This window comes from Rhinolophus sinicus, linkage group LG10, assembly GCF_036562045.2.
Source record: "Rhinolophus sinicus isolate RSC01 linkage group LG10, ASM3656204v1, whole genome shotgun sequence".
Lineage (NCBI taxonomy): Eukaryota > Metazoa > Chordata > Mammalia > Chiroptera > Rhinolophidae > Rhinolophus > Rhinolophus sinicus.
The window spans coordinates 87,638,848-87,654,807 of record NC_133759.1 but is presented as its reverse complement, the minus strand read 5'-3'; the positions used below and the strand labels follow the sequence as shown (position 1 = coordinate 87,654,807).

The window sequence follows — 15,960 nt, the reverse complement described above, 5'->3', positions numbered from 1 at the left end:
TGGAAGATATAAATCAAACTTGTAGAGATTAAATTAAAATGTTTGAGATAAAAACAATCTACTGAATGATAACAGATTGATTATTGCAGAAGAAAGGATTTGTGAACAGGAAGTCAAAGCAATCGTGTTGGAGAACAGTCCTCCCTGGAGTTCTTGGTGTTCCTACATATGGCCCAAGACTTGGAGCAATGGAAAGTGACACACTATAAAGAGAGAAGATTTCATTTTCCCCAGAACTATTTGCTTTCCATATTCTAAAGATGATAGACCAAAGGGGACTGTTTCTTTTTCAATGGAGTTGTATATCCACCATGTAATTGCCATGGTAGTCAAGGTCAAAGAGCTAACAGAACATATAAACTCTCTGACCATAGTCTTATGGGATATTCAGAGGCAGAAGAATGCTCCTTCCTAAGCCAATAGGGAGCAAGCTGCTCTCCGAAGAGGGCATAGTAGTGTACATCAGTCTTCTCTCCATATTAAAACACTCACACACAACTCAAAGAAGTACACTCCCCTTATGTTTCAGAGGTTAAAATGTGTCAAAAATTTAAGAAAAAGACCAGTGACCAATGGCGCATTCATGGATACCATCAATTGGGCCTCCTTCTACGGAGAAAAGTAGAGCCAGTGAAAGTGCTGGGCTCTGTTGAACTAAGCCAGACATGAGTAAATGCTTCTCTTTCAAGGTTGAGTCTAACAGGGGGGCTGTTTGATGAGGGGTTTGCAGAAAGCAGGCAAGAGGAATGACTAGGAAGAGCGGAGTGCTTCATAGTTCTAATTGTTTTTTCTTTTCTTTTTTTAATGCCAAAGGAATATAGAAAACATTTCTGTCATGTTCCTTGGAAGACAGCCGGGGCCTTTACATAGATTACTCCACTGTTCACAGTATCAGAGAGCTGATTAATCCCAGTGTTTGTCTTTGACCCTCAGCTCAAATGTTTAATTTGTTCTATTTCTGAGACTTGAGACACAGATATAAAATCCAAGTGAAATCAGACTTTCAGAACATTTTATTAGGGAGAACATGGAGGGCAGTTAAATCCATGAAGGAAGAGGTCTAAAGAAAGAACATTTAGCTGTTTGATACAAGCTCTGTAAGAGAAACTCTATCACTGAGAGCACACGTAAGGAGGGGTAAAGAACAGGTGAGTTGCAAGAAGAGGAGGATTGATGGAGAGAAACAGAAGATATCTTCTTTCCCATCCAAGTCCACTCAGCTAGCATTTTCCATCATGTAGAAACTTAATTTTCCCCTTAGATTTCCTAAAGGAAGAGTCAGAATAAATATTACATTAAATAATAGAATGTCAGAGCTACAAGAATGCTTTAAAAATTGTCTTAGCTAGCACCCTTATTTTATATTTGAGGAAACTAAGAGCCAGAGCATAAGGGGGAATTAACAAAAGACAAAAGTCAAGTTATTGCATTTCCTACCCGATTATCCTTTTATGATTTTAAGATGTCACTGAAGGTATTATGACCTATGGTACAATCTCTTTGAAAAGAGGTCATTGAATTAGTCCTGAGCTTGAGATATGTGAGGCATATCAACCTTCATTGTATCTGTCAATACTCACACACTTTGGCTGAATTGCTTATTAGTTCTGATGACCTGGGGTTCACACACTCCTGTCATTGCTCCGTGCACAAAATAATAATTGGGATAAGGGCTCCAGTCTGATGCAATGGGAATAATTTTTCTCCCTGTGAACTGTGCTGGCTTATCCAGAGATCAAAACTGAAGTCATAGTTTTATGATACCTCCAGATCTAATCACAGAATCATGTCACATAAATCCAAAAAATCTAAACACTCCTTCTTAGCTGAAGGACCCAAATTTGCTGTCACCTCCTCCTAGCTCACAGTTTTAGACACATCAGAGGTTGAATATATCTGAGAAAAGGCAAAACCACAATTTGTCTTAAAAATCAAAGAATTTCAGGACTCGAAAGGATATTTGAAGCTTCAAGTGAAAATCCATCCATCACTTGGCATAGGGGGATGCGAGGGCTCAGAGAGAAGAAAGATCTAACAAACACCACCGAGCACAGAGAGTCTGCTTGCTACTCCAATGGGCTTTAGATGACCAAATGCTCTTTTGAGGAGGGACTGGTTATTATTTGTGCAAATTCCCAGCATCAAGGCTGATAGAGAAGGGGTAGATAATAATTGCTGTGGCCTAAGCTTGTCCATTGTTCTCTCTTTTTCCCCAAATAGTACTCACAAGCTCTCAATGCACAAGATGCAGGGGTTTTCATAGGTGACGAAATTGGTGCCACAGATGGGTTGATATACACCAAGGCAGGGGTTTATTGTTCCTTTGAACCAATACAAGTCTACTTTTTTATATGGACATTTCACCTGAAATTCAATGGAAAAGAACGATACAATTAGAAACACATGCACAGATGGGTAGGTCACCTCTGGATTTTATTAGGAAAATCTAAACATAGCCAGGATCATATTCCAGTCTCACCAAAGGTCTCACAGTTCCCTCCTCCCCAAAGCAATGCAATCAGAAGCTATGTATATCTCATCTGATAACAACATGATGCCCTCGTTGTCAGGACCTCCTGCCAGTAATAGAGAATAGAAGCCTGCTATGCTAGAGTGGGAGTAGGAAGACTGGATAAACAGAATCTATTTTGAAAATGTAGCTTCTTTCTCAATCTCCTTTGCTTCCAGAGTATTAGACCTGGAAATATTCTGAGAGATTTTCTATGCCAACTCAGCTAAGGAATCTAAAGCCCCACAGTTGGAAAAGATGCTTCACTGAAATCCATGTGCCTTGATTTAAAATATTTATCACATTTCATCCACTCTAAAAACCCCAAGTCAACTCTTGTTTTGAAGTTTTGAAATGTGAGATCATTTGGAATAACTCCCTGATTTTGTAGGGAAAAGTGACAACAAAGGAAGGAACATGTGTCATCAGGGATTGGAACTCATGTCTACTTGCAAAGCTGGTGTCAGTGATGGCTTGAAGCAGTGACTCTGGGATGATGGAGCTTGAAGATGGTGGTCTCTTGGGCTGTATGAGTGCCATATGATAGATAAAACACCTCTGATCCAAGGTGGGAGAGAGTTTTGGCTGAGTATTTAGAGAAAGAGAATTCATATTTGAGCTTAGAAACTCTTCTTCCTACTTTGCTTATCTATCCACCACCACCACCAAGGCCAGGATCCCATCATCTACCCCCTGTACGTCTGTCACTCTATGACCCATGTCCTCTAGTTTCCATCATTTAAACATCGATGGAATCATTTCATCCCCTTGATCCTTTAATTACACCTCATTTCCCATAAAAAATGTTCTTAGTATGGGATAGAAGACCTTATGTGATCTGGATCCTCCCAACTCTTCCAAGTTTGCCATATACCACCTTGCTCTTTGCCTTTTTAGTTTTATTTTTCCCAAATGCTCCATGTTCCCTCCATCTCAGGTTTGTCATGACCACCCCACCAAACATATTTTTTCCAGAATTTAAACTCATTCTACCTTCAGAACTCAGGTTATATAACCTACTTGTTCAGCAATATTTCTCAAAATACAATCCCGACTCTCCATTCTTTCTTTTTATACCTCTAATTAGTGTGTAATAAAGCATATGTGTAATTATTTGCCTAATTTCACATGCCGCCAAAATTATAAGCCCATAAGTGTAAGGTCTGTATCTGAGTAGACTAACCATCGTGTGCCTGGCACAAATATAGGCACTTAGCCATTGCATAAATGAGTGAGATATAAAATAGTTTAATCTGAATTAATATAGAGTAATCAAATAAAAAAAGCAAGAATAGTTAGTGTTATTGTCTATAAATATAGCTCCATTTTTTTCCCTCTTTCTAATGAGATGTTTTCATCAGGCTGTAATTGTAGCATCTGCTGCACTCCTCACTCTCGCTATGTTCCAGTCACACAGGTGTTCAATCTAACTCAAGTAGGTAAAGTCTAACTCACTGCTCTCCACCTGGGTGGCACCTTTTACCCTTCCGGTCTCAGCTTAGATGTCCCCATGCCAGAGAGGCCATCACTGATCACACTGTTATAGTGAGTATCTCTACTCACAATATATATTCTCTATGGTACCATCCTACTTCTTTTATTTGTGGAATTTACTACAAATAATCATTGTCCCTTTCCCTTTTTTCTGGCTACTTGTAAGCTTCTGAGAAAAGGGGATATATCTCTTTTCCTCAATATTGTATCCTAGGGCACAGCGCAGAAGTTATGTAAATATTTCTTAAAGAAAATAAGTGAAAATGAGTAAGTTAATTTTTATTTATGGATTGCTAGGCAAGGGGATAACTCCTACAGGCAACTTTCTGGAGAGGCAAATGCTAAAACTGGACTGTATGGGACCAGAGTATAAATCCTGGACAAATTCTGCAGATTCTTTTGCTGGAGCTACCGCCTCTGTCAGGTTCTACACTCTGATCTATGGGTCCCTTGAAAGCAAAGCTGGCCTCGTTATGCCTTTCTCACCGGGCAGCTCATAGCTCACTTTTTAAAAGAAGTCTGTTCATGGGTTTCCTATTCCTTCACATTTTCCTCAATATGTGTCTCAGAGGTTGTGTTCCCTATTCACGACTCACTTAGGCATCATCTGTAGTCTCAGAGCATTTAGGAGCATTCCCTCCTCCAAACTGTGAGTTCCTTAAGAGCAAAAACCGTGTTATGCCCAAGTCTGTGGGCTCTTCCGAGCCTGCCCTCTCTGGCTGTCGTCCGTGTTCACGCACATTCCCCAGGCACTCTGGAAGGTTCCCTAGTGTTCTCCTGACCAAATCTCAGTTTTGTTCCCAGTTTGGATCACTCTACTCTGGGCTCTTATACCTGCAGTGTACCTGTCACATTAATATGAGTGGCCATTGAAAAATGTCACAGATGACCTTGCTGCAGAAAGGTTCTAAATTGTTTTAACAGCAATTCCAAAGAAAACTCAGATCAGATCCTCGGTCCCGGGAAATCTAGTGGGAGATTACCTTAATATTTCCATGCGGTGGCCACCAGTGTCCAGGGCCTGAAACTAAGACACACTGAAAATAGTTACAGAATCTAATATCTGGAAAATTATATCTCAATAAGTTAGCAGAACAAAAGACTTCTAAATTATTACCAAGGAAGCTTGTAATAATTTCAAACATTATTTCGTTTATACTTGGACATGTATTTACTTATTTGTTTTTCAAAAATGTGGAACAACTCTTCTTCTCCTGATAGATAATCAGCAGACAACTATATAGATGCATCACTGCTCTCATAAATGTTGCCAATCCAGTAAATGAAGTAACTTTTTGGTTAACAGGAATTAACCTCAGCTTGAGCAGATTCCGAACCAGCAGCCCATATATGAAAAAAAAAAAAAAATTAAGAAATGCTAGAACTTTCTAGAGACTTTTTAGCCCAATCCCCACATTTTGCAGAGAGGGGAAAGACACTCGCTCATGAAATGCTTGGGAATTCATGGCAGATATATGAAAAAATCAAACTCTTCGGTCTTTGAGGCTAGGTGACTTTATAACTCCCTACATGACTCTTCTCTAAAAAAGGATATCAAAAATAATAACCTAATCAAATACATGGCAAAGCATTTTCAAAAGTTCTGAGTTTTTAAGATGCACTGCAATGTAAGCATATTGCCAATCACTTCTACATGTTACTTCGCTGAATTACACAAACCCCCTGCTCTCCATGAATTGGGTCTCATAATCGGCATTAATAGATGGGAAAACTAAGGCTCTTTGCCTATTGGCCAAAAGACATTTTTCTGGCCCTCACTCCATTGTCTTTCTCTCTATAGATACAGATATATAGATATAGTAGAATGATACCTTTAAATAAAAACAAATAAATAAATAAGAACTTTGAAGCATTCTATTTCAGATCACAATGTTAGAGCCCACAAATCAGCCTTACATGCCTGCCAGCACCAGCCAAATTACTCACCAGAAGCTAACACCCAGTGTATCAGGACGAAGAACAAAAGTGAGTAGAGCGCTGGGAAAGATTTGGCCATGTTTTCCTCCTGGTACGTCCTTAGAATGATGCTCTGAGATATTGTCTCAGGATGTTGCCCTCGAATGAAATCACCAAAGCAGAATAATCAGGATATTAAGACCACCTTTGAAGTGAAAATTCATTTCTAGTCTGTCCATTGTATTGTAAACTTTCTATACTTCTCTTGGATAATCTATTCCACCCTTCCCTAAAAACAAATGCTCAGGAAAAGTTAAATTTTTGTTAGTCAAAATTATAAGTATAGACCTCAGTGACAGATCTGTAACTACGCAGACGACAGAAGTAAATCAGAGATTACTCTTTGGGCATAATTGTATTATTTTAGTATGGAGGTGTCTTGAAAAGGCAACTCCTTACCTGAAGAGTCAACCTTTTCTTTTTTTTTCTTTAAAGGGCTACAAAGAAAATGATGAGGCCACTAGAGGCTTCTAGATAACAAGAGCTTCTCACAGAAGAAGCCAGTCTGTACTTGCTCATGAAGCAGAGACCATCTCTTTGGATGAAGACAAAGATTTCTAATGCTCCAGGTACACCTGCCTGTGTTGACAATTTTCTGATTGGGAATGCTAGATAGATTCTCTTAGAGCATTCTGAGAGAGTGCGTAGGGAGAAAAACCATTTTTGTGCCATCTCAGGGGGCCCCAGCGCTATTTTCTTCCAGACAGGAAAGGGAGACACCAATGATCAAATCCTTCTGTGGGATTGCCTCGCCTGTAGCAGCCTTCCCAACCCTAGAGACTGCCATATGCACATTCCAGGGCCTGATCTAGAACCACACTGAACTCTCCCTGTCTCCCTAATGCTGCAAATGTCACCTGGTCCTCCCTATGTCCTTTAGGACTTAATTTCTGCTCTGCAGCATGTGTCAAGGTAATTTACATGAACTCTTTGCTGATACACCATGGTGAGACATATTACCTGAGACGGTGAAATGTCTCCTCAGTACTCCACTCCCCAAGATGGTTGGAGGTCCTTGGCACACAGCTGCCTACTCTGCCTGTTCCTGAGACCATCTGGTACACCATGTTTTAGTTAAGCATACCCCCATCTCTTCCTGACATCTTCCCCGGATTCCTTCAGGAATGGAGCAGCAACAGTGGAAGATCCAACTACGCTAAACCACAATGCCAGATGTCCAATCTCCCCACCACGTGTGCCCCAATTGACTCACCTCACAAAGAAGAAGAAAGGAAGAGAGATACAACATGCTTTTGTGTCTGGTGCCTCTCATGTAAGGAGCATGTGTTAGTGCCTCAGGAGGGGATAGAATAGCTGCGTAGGAGAAGGCACTGAGGCATTGTGTGCTGGGCTGAGCAGACTCTGGGAGGCCAAACATTCAGGTTGACTCAACACCAAACCTCAGCAGGAGGCATTGGGGAAGGAAGCATAGAGCTGCCTAGAAGACTTGGGAGGCAGACAGAGCAGCCTTGGGCAGGCATTCCAAAGAGGCAACAACACAAGGCAACGTACCACAGTAAGAAAGAGCACAGCAGAAAAAGCATAGCGTGTTCCACAACAATAGCTAGTACCTTGGGCTAGAATGCAAAATATGGAAACAACTGAGGAAGAGAGGAGGTTGCAGTGACAGATGAGGTAATAGATGCCATTTGCAGTGGGTCCAGGCTTGTTCCTTTATCAATCCAGAGTATTTGCAGCTTTGCAGCAGGGAAGATATGTTATATAGTAGCTGAGTTTCCTCCTGTTATTGGAACTTCTGGCCTCTCTCTTCCTTTCTGTAAAGAACAATTATTCTAAGAAATTGTGATACATGTATACAATGGAATATTACTCCACCATAAAAAGAATAAAATCTTACCATTTGAGACAATGTGGATAGACCTAGAAGATATTATGCTAAGTGAAATAAGCTAGACAGAGAAAGACAAATACCATATGATCTCACTTATAATGTGAAATCTAAAGAACAAAATAAACGAACAAACAAAACAGAGGCAGATTCATATATAGTGGTAACAAATTGATGGTTACCAGAGGGGAGGGGGGTTGGGGAGCTGGGTGAAGGGATTAAGAAATACAAATTTGTAGTTACAAAATAGTCATGGGGACGTAAAGTACAGCATAGAGAATATAGTCAACAATGTTGCAACAACTACATATAGTGCCAGGTGGGTACTAGACCAATCAGGGCAGATCACTGTAATTATTTAAATTATATAAATGTCTAACCACTCTGCTGTACACATAAATGAACGTAAAATAATATTGAATGTCAACTATAACTGAAAAAAATAAATATTAAAAACAATTGTTCTTATAGCAAGGAAATACATGTTAACTTTAGAAAATTAGAAAAACAGAAATATGAAAAAAGAGAATATGTGATATCTCAAAACCCAGAGATACTGTTGTGTATATATTGAATTATAATATTCCAGTTTTAAAAATATATATATATACACACTCATGAACACATATGTATGTTCTTATTGTCATATTCAAATTTTTGTAGTATATATACCTAGTTTTCTGCTTTTTTCACTTAGAAATGTACCATGACATTTTCTTGACCTTTAAATATAGTCATATTGAACATGAATTTAGATGCCTCTTGTCATATTTCATCACATATATGGTTTATATTGTACTAATATTCTTCCATTGCTGCTCAATTAGGTTGATTCCAATATTCATTATTAGTAACAATGCCGAATGAACAAATTTTTATTTACCTCAGTTGATTTATCTCTTATTTCATTTTAATAAGTGATTAAAAACAAAACTACCGAAAACTTCCAGAAAGGACCTGGATCACATAGAATATGAAAGAGGTGGTTTTCATCCAATCTGTGGGCTCTGTGCTTATAACCTACCATGGAGTGTTTTGAAAATACCCTGTCACCTTCCTAAGGGAATCATTTCCCTCCCAGTTCAGAGAGGTAGAGGCACCTCATCGTCTAGAAAGGATTCTGGACAGAATGAAAACAGAAGATCTAGTTATAATAGTTTGTCAGTTTGGAAAGTATAATAATTTCTTCTCTCTGGACAGAATTTTCCCATCATGGGGTCATCAAACCTTCCTTAAGAGGCTCTTTGGAGGTTTAATTGAACTAACATTTAAACAGCTTGGGAAACTGCCTGACCCCCATTAGCCACCAATAAATGCTATTTATTTTGGCTCTTTCTTTGCCACAGTGACTGCATCGACCTTGTAGGCTCTGAGCTGCAGATTCAGGCCATTATGTGAATATTCAAAGATAATGAGTGTGATTTTACTTCCCACCTGAGGAAAAATAATTTATATTTTAACTTGGCTTTGTCACAGATTTTGTTATGAGCAGAGCGTCACTGGTCAAGGGAGTTCCCGTAGGCCTTCCATTGTCTGGCATTCTGATTTGTCAGGAGTTGTGTGGAACACTGAAAATACAGCCGTGAAAAAGACTCACATCTTCCTCACCCTAATGGAGATTATATCATGGCAGGGAAAAATCATCAAACAAATAATTACCCACGGCAGGCAGACTTGAGGAAGGAATTGCCAATGTTTAAGTTTTCTGAATCTTGTGAAATTCAGGTATTAATCATGGCCCCTGTGATTCTTATCCACATCAGTCCTGAAAAATCAAACAATAAATTCCACAAATTCAATATATCAAATAGGTAACAGGGAAGCAAATTGTCCTAAGATAAAAAGAATTGCATACTGGTATTGTCATTATGTGGCTCTATTTAATAGATGCAAAAATAAGGTAACAGAGGGAGGTCTATAAACATTACTCAACACTAAAGCACTCAGAGGAAAAAGTAAAACATCATAGAAAAGAAATAAGGCTAAAATATCTTTAGCTTTTCCATACCCTCCTCAATTCCAGTTGAACTAATATTGGAGAAGAGAATAAGTAAAATAAAGTTATCACATGTCCCTAACAGAATCCTTAGTCTATGATTTCTTCATCCTCTGTCACATGCATGGCTTAATTTCAAAAGCTACAACCTGGGGGCTTTGTCCTTGGATGTCAGGCTCCTATTCATAGCTATGGAAAAATTCAGTTTACATGTTCCATTATCACCTCAAACCAGCTCCTCACTCTATAGTCCAGGGGTATCCAAACTGCGGCCCGCGGGCCAACTGCGGCCCATGATCCATTGTTAATTGGCCCGCAGCAAATTCCAAATATATATTTAGTTTACTTAAATAAACCAGGTGAGGCAATACGTACTTCACCTCAAGTGAGTGGCCCGGCTGTTTGTGTATTTTACCGCATATGGCTCTGGGTGAAAACCGTTGAAAAAAGTTTGGACACCCCTGCTATAGTCTAAAGCAGATTCCTATAACCTTGCAAGGATGTCAAAATCCTTCACAGAGTTTAACTTAAGGCACCACTGTTTTCCTGCAGAAAGGAAAGTCTCCATTCCATGGCACACTACACAATTTTCACAGTCTAGCCCATTCTTGAAACAATTATATCTCCATAATGGTACTGAGCTGTCTTCCTTTAGGTCTCAACAGCTTTTTCTCCATCACAAAAGTGCCACCACACAAATGATCAGTCCCACCACAGGCTGTAGGATAGTCTTTCCCTTCTCAGGGGTTGTATGGAAGCCAGAGGTTAGTATTCGCCAGGTCTGTATATTCTCCTGCTCGGTTTTTTGTGTGTTCTTTTTTTTCTTTTTTCTTTTAACTTTCATGGGAGTAACTTTGGTTAATGACAGTATATAATTGGCAGGTGTACAGTATAATTCTACATCTGTATACCCTACTGCACACTCACCACCTGGAGTTCACTTTCCTCCCATTTCCATATATTTGATCCCTTTACCTATGTACTTAGGGACATTGGTATCAGAGGTGTTTCTGTGAATTTGATCCCAAAGGCAAAGGAAACAAAAGCAAAAATAAATGAATGGGACTACATCTAACTAAAAACTTTTGCACACCAAAAGAAATCATCAACAAGACAAAAAGGCAACCAATGGAATAGGAGAAGATATTTGCAAATGTTACTTCCAATAAGGGACTATCATCCTGCTCTTTTCTTTCTTTCTTTTCTTCTTCTTCTTCTTCTCCTTCTCCTTCTCCATCTCCTCCTCCCCCCTCCTCTCTCTCTCTCTCTCTCTCTCTCTCTCTCTCTCTCTCTCTCTACTTTAATGTTCCACTTAGCTTGGCTAAACTTTAAACACACTTCTATCTGACTCTAGGCCCCTGGCAATCTCCCTTATCTTCCATCATTTGCTTGAGAAAACTTGTAATAGTAAGATCTCTTTCCCTTTGAGATGCAAATCTTCTTAGAAGCCTCTTGCCAGTTTTATAAGCTAGTTTTATAATCTCAAGGACCTAGGAGCCATTCCTTTGGAATATAACCCTCAAGGAAGACAGTGCAGGTTTTTCCTACTATCTGTGGAAGGGCAGGAACTTAACTTTTTAAGGGCACTTTGCTCCAAGTTGCAAAACTAACTCCTTTCATAAAGATATGTGAAGTTTATTTTCCTTTAGATAAGCCAATTAGCAAGCCCAGACAGCCTATAACTTCCCCCTAACCACCTCCAGCACTTTCCCACCAACTCACCCCAGACCTTAAAAGCCCTCCTCCTTTTTGCTGTAGAGTTGTGTTCAGACAGGTTCTGGCCTCTCTCCCTAGTGCAACAGCCTTGAATAAATTCTTCCTTGCCTACCTTCTCCAGTGTTGTTTTATTTTGACAAGACCTTCTCACATGCCAAATAAGATTAGTTTTCTTATAATCCCTTCTGTGTGGATAGAATTACTGTTTTGTTATTTCCTAGACTCCTTTTTTGTGAAGTCCAGTGTTCAATCTTGTATAACTCAACTGTCATCCTTTCTGCCCCTCAGAGGTGCAACTCCTCTAGCACAAAGTGGAACCACTATTTTATAAGCTTATTTCTTTCCTACGTGGTCCACTTACCTACCCTTCTCTGTCATTCTGAGCTCCTCCCTGAACTATGCACTCACTAGCTGGCTGGCCCCCACTGGTAACTCCCTGTGGGGAGGGCTACTGCCTGGCCCTTAGGGTTAACCAAGAGCTGGCACTGAGACAAGCCACTCTTCCTTTTTTTGCCCTAACCCTTCATTCTCCCCAAAGCACCCCAGCTGTACAGATGTACATGAATTGCTTTACTAAAATGGTGGAGGGAGGGAAAACTTTAAATGGAATTACTGAGAAGGGGAAAAGTAAAAAGCTATTACATAGAGATGGGTTTCCTGAAAGATTAGGAGGAAAATAACTAAGAAGTCCTTCAGGCGAGGCCTTGGTTGTGAGCTCACCCAATGTCTGATCTGATTTCTCTTCCTTCTGGTTTATGTCCCTTTTCAAAGACTGATTTTTTTTTTTTTTTTCCATTTCATTTTGGGACAACAAACCCTGCCCACAATACCTTATAGGGTACCTGGAAGGAGAGGTTTGACAATCTAAATCTTGGTGGGGGCCCAGGTTGGGGTGAACCCTCTGAATTAACTCTTCTTTGCAACAGTGTGAGTTGAGGATATCCCTTGTTCTTTTCACGGTTGTACCTGACACAAAAGTGTGAGCACACACACAGAAACACATTCATGTTGCCCAAATTAAGCATTAATTCTCAGGACAGAACAGTAAGTTTTTCAAATTGCATATTGTGACTCTTAAGTGGGTTGTAAAATTTATTTTGTTACCATCACTATTTTTAAATAAAATACAATAAAACAGAGTAAAGTAAAATAAAGTAGAATAAAATAAGAATTACAATGCATCTTAAATAGTGTGTGCGTATGTGCGTGCGTGTGTTTCTAGGTGGTGAGGTAAATATATATATATATATATATATATATATATATTTTTTTTTTTTTTTTTTTTTTTTTACTGTAGTTCATAGTCAAGAAAGTTTCAAAGTCTCTAGACCAAACCTACAAATAAGGAAACAAAACTTTGCTATCTACAAGCTGTGAGCCTCTCACAAGGAGAAAATAACTTTTATTTTCTTTCATGTTTTGAGAAGGAACCCTTTCAGGTTTGCCAGAATAATAAAGAAACAAAATATCCCTACATAAAAAAGTCTATCAGCTTTATTTGTAATATATTTGGAAAGATCATTTTAATGAGGACTTAAATTCTTGGATAAGAATTCTTGGTCTCCTGAGGCTCCAAACAAAAGAATGAAAAGAGATGTTCTGTTCTGCTCTTACCTTCCATTTTCTTTCTTTTTCCTGATATCCATGGGCGTACTACCCTAAGTGCAGGTGTGGATTTCCTCATCTAGCATTCTCCCTATCTATTGGCTTGGATTTCCCTATGTCGCTTACCTCTATGAATACTAATAATCACGAAGGCAGAATTTGTCTTGGGCATCACAGGACCCTGAGAACCTGGCACAAGGTCTGGCGATGGTGGGTGATAAATTACAATCATTGAAACTGCGTTTCATCCTTTCTTTCCATTGCTTTCTGGGCACCAACCTCTTACCATATCTCAGTAAGACCAATCACCAGTCTAGACTCCCAACCCCTGCAAAATAGTAGTTGATGCATATATATTTGCAAGAGGTGCATAGATAATGAAGCGTATGGAAGACTGGAAGATGGAGGCATGCTCAGAAAGTGCCCTGGCTCTAGCCAATTCTTTGCACAGAGGGTTACTGGTGGTCCTATAACTGTTTTGAAGATTAACCCAATAAAACTTGATATCAGACATTGTTAGTGAGAATAATTTAAGGATTTGGAAGACATTTTTGTAACATATTTAAAAAGAAGGAGATATTTGGAAGGGGGTATTTGGATACATTTTATAAAAATGTATTTCAATAATGAGAGACATAGTTTCTTAAAAAAGAGTACAAACCCAAACTATAGGCTCAAAAGTGTAGAGAAGTATTGACTACATTAAATTAAAAATTTTTTGGTTTATGCTTACATGGCTTCATATTTTAATAATATGGCCTAAAATTTGTCCTTCCTTTCTTTCTCTTCAGATTTGCATCTCAGCTGATGAATGTTAGTAATTATAATTTATTTATATTTATATAAGATATAATAATTTATTTATATTACCTATTGTGGAGTAGATTTACTTATATAACTTGTTTTAAAAATATGCATAATTGTGCAATTACAAAATTTTGTTTTTTAATCTGTAAATTGGAAAAGTGATTTTATTTACATAAACTGTTTTTGTCTAATCAAATTTTTCCCAATATTTAAACATTTTCTTCTAAAAATATAGTAGCCATTCTATTCATTTAATGATACCACATCTTTATTATTATTTTATCAACATATAATTGTTATTTTTACTTAACTTACTGTTTTTCAGTTGGAAAGTATTTATTTGATATTAACCTTAAATCTCTACTTTCTTAAAGCCCACAAGGAGTATTGTGATTATGAATTATTTTATTTATACTACTGTGTTTCCCCAAAAGTAAGACCTAGCTGGACAATCAGCTTTAATGTGTCTTTTGAAGTAAAAATTAATGTAAGACCCAGTATTATATTATATATCATATCATATCATATCATATCATATTATATTAAATACCCAGTCTTATATTATAGTAAAATAAGACTGGTCTTATATTAATTTTTACTTCAAAAGACACATTAGAGCTGATTGTCCTGCTAGGTCTTATTTTCGGGGAAACATGGTATATGCATATTATGAAATCAAACATGAATATCAAGACTTGATTAAATAAAAAATATAATTACGTGTTATGTTTTAGCATTTTTAGTGTAATATCAGCTTGAGATTTCACTTTACTTGGCAATTTTGTTTTGGTTGCTATTATAGACTGAATTATGTGCCCGCTTAAAATTCGTATGTTGAGACCCTACCCTCCAGTACCTCAGAATGTGACTTTTTTTGGAGACAGGGTCTTTAAACAGGTTAGTAAGGTAAAATGTGGTCATTGGTTGGGCCCTAATCTTATGTGACTGGTGTCCTTATAAGAACAGGAGATTAAGAAACAGACAGGCACAGAGGAAAAACCACGTGAAGCCACAGGAGGATGGCCACCTCCAAGTCAAAGAGAGAGGCCTCAGAAGAAATTTATATCTATATCCTCATCTGCCCCAGCTACCTTGAATTTTCCTCAGGCTTTTTTAATGACTTCAACATTTAATCAGATCATATTGTTTTTATCTCTTCCCCAGCATGATCAACTCAGGTCTGTTTAAATGGTAATAACCTAAAGTATAAGTTATTCCTGGTCTGTTCTGATTAGCTTGTATTGTGGCTTCTCACTCTATCTTTCTCCAAATCTGAATTTTCTACTCTTCGTTAGTGTATCAAAAGGTAATGTAAGACTAGTGGTCAGATCCACCCTTGGACACATTTACTTAAAAAATTTGAGTCTTTTTAAAATGGGTGCCAGCCCAGTGGCTCAGGTGGTTGGAGCGCCAGGCTCCTAGCGCCGAGGTCGCTGGTTTGATTCCCACATGGGCCAATGAGCTGCGCCCTCTACAGCTAAGATTGTGAGCAATGGCTCTCCCTGGAGCTGGGCTGCCCCTGGAGCTGGGCTGCTGTGAGCAGCCAGAGGTTGACGTGGGCTGCTAAGTGCTGCTGCGGGCTACTGTGTGCCAGCGTAAGCAGCCGGCAGTCAGCGTGAGCTGTCGTGGGCTGCCCTGGGCTACTGTGTACTGCTGTGAGCTGCTGTGAGCGGCTGACAGATGACCGGTGACCGACTGCCTCAGCCCGGGAGAGCACAAGGCTCATAATACCAGCATGGGCCAGGGAGCTGTGTCCTACACAACTAGACTGAGAAACAATGGCTTAAGCCAGAGTGGGGGCGGGGGAGGTGGAAGAAGGTGGAAAAAAGAAAAATAAATAAATGAATAAATAAATAAGTGAAATGGGATGCTATGAGTAGATTTTCTCTCCACTCCCAATGTGAGTAAAAATAGACGAAATATTTCCATGTGACTTATAGTTCAGGAGAGTGACCATAGTTATTCTCCTCAAAAGAAGAATCACATCCACAGAAAAAAGCCTGACAG

The 15,960-nt window shown here is 38.8% G+C and overlaps 1 protein-coding gene across 1 annotated transcript; it reads right to left on the bottom strand.

Annotated features, from left to right (window-relative positions):
• Positions 1-1,087: 1,087 nt before the first annotated feature.
• Positions 1,088-6,248, bottom strand: SPINK14 (serine peptidase inhibitor Kazal type 14 (putative)). Its single transcript, XM_019739037.2, has 4 exons — positions 5,951-6,248; positions 4,987-5,030; positions 2,228-2,364; positions 1,088-1,266 (listed from the first exon to the last, which is right to left on the bottom strand). Exons 1-4 carry the CDS (start codon positions 6,018-6,020, stop codon positions 1,221-1,223), a joined length of 297 nt encoding a protein of 98 aa, XP_019594596.1. The 5' UTR covers positions 6,021-6,248; the 3' UTR covers positions 1,088-1,220.
• Between the last annotated feature and the right edge of the window lie 9,712 nt (positions 6,249-15,960).

Coding starts and splice junctions, on each gene's coding strand:
- SPINK14 (XM_019739037.2), bottom strand. CDS start 6,020: ATGGCCAAATCTTTCCCAGCGCTCTACTCACTTTTGTTCTTCGTCCTG. Junction 5,031..5,950: donor ACACTGGGTGTTAGCTTCTG/GTGAGTAATTTG, acceptor AGTGTGTCTTAG/TTTCAGGCCCTGGACACTGG. Junction 1,267..2,227: donor ATCTTGTGCATTGAGAGCTT/GTGAGTACTATT, acceptor CTCTTCCTTTAG/GAAATCTAAGGGGAAAATTA.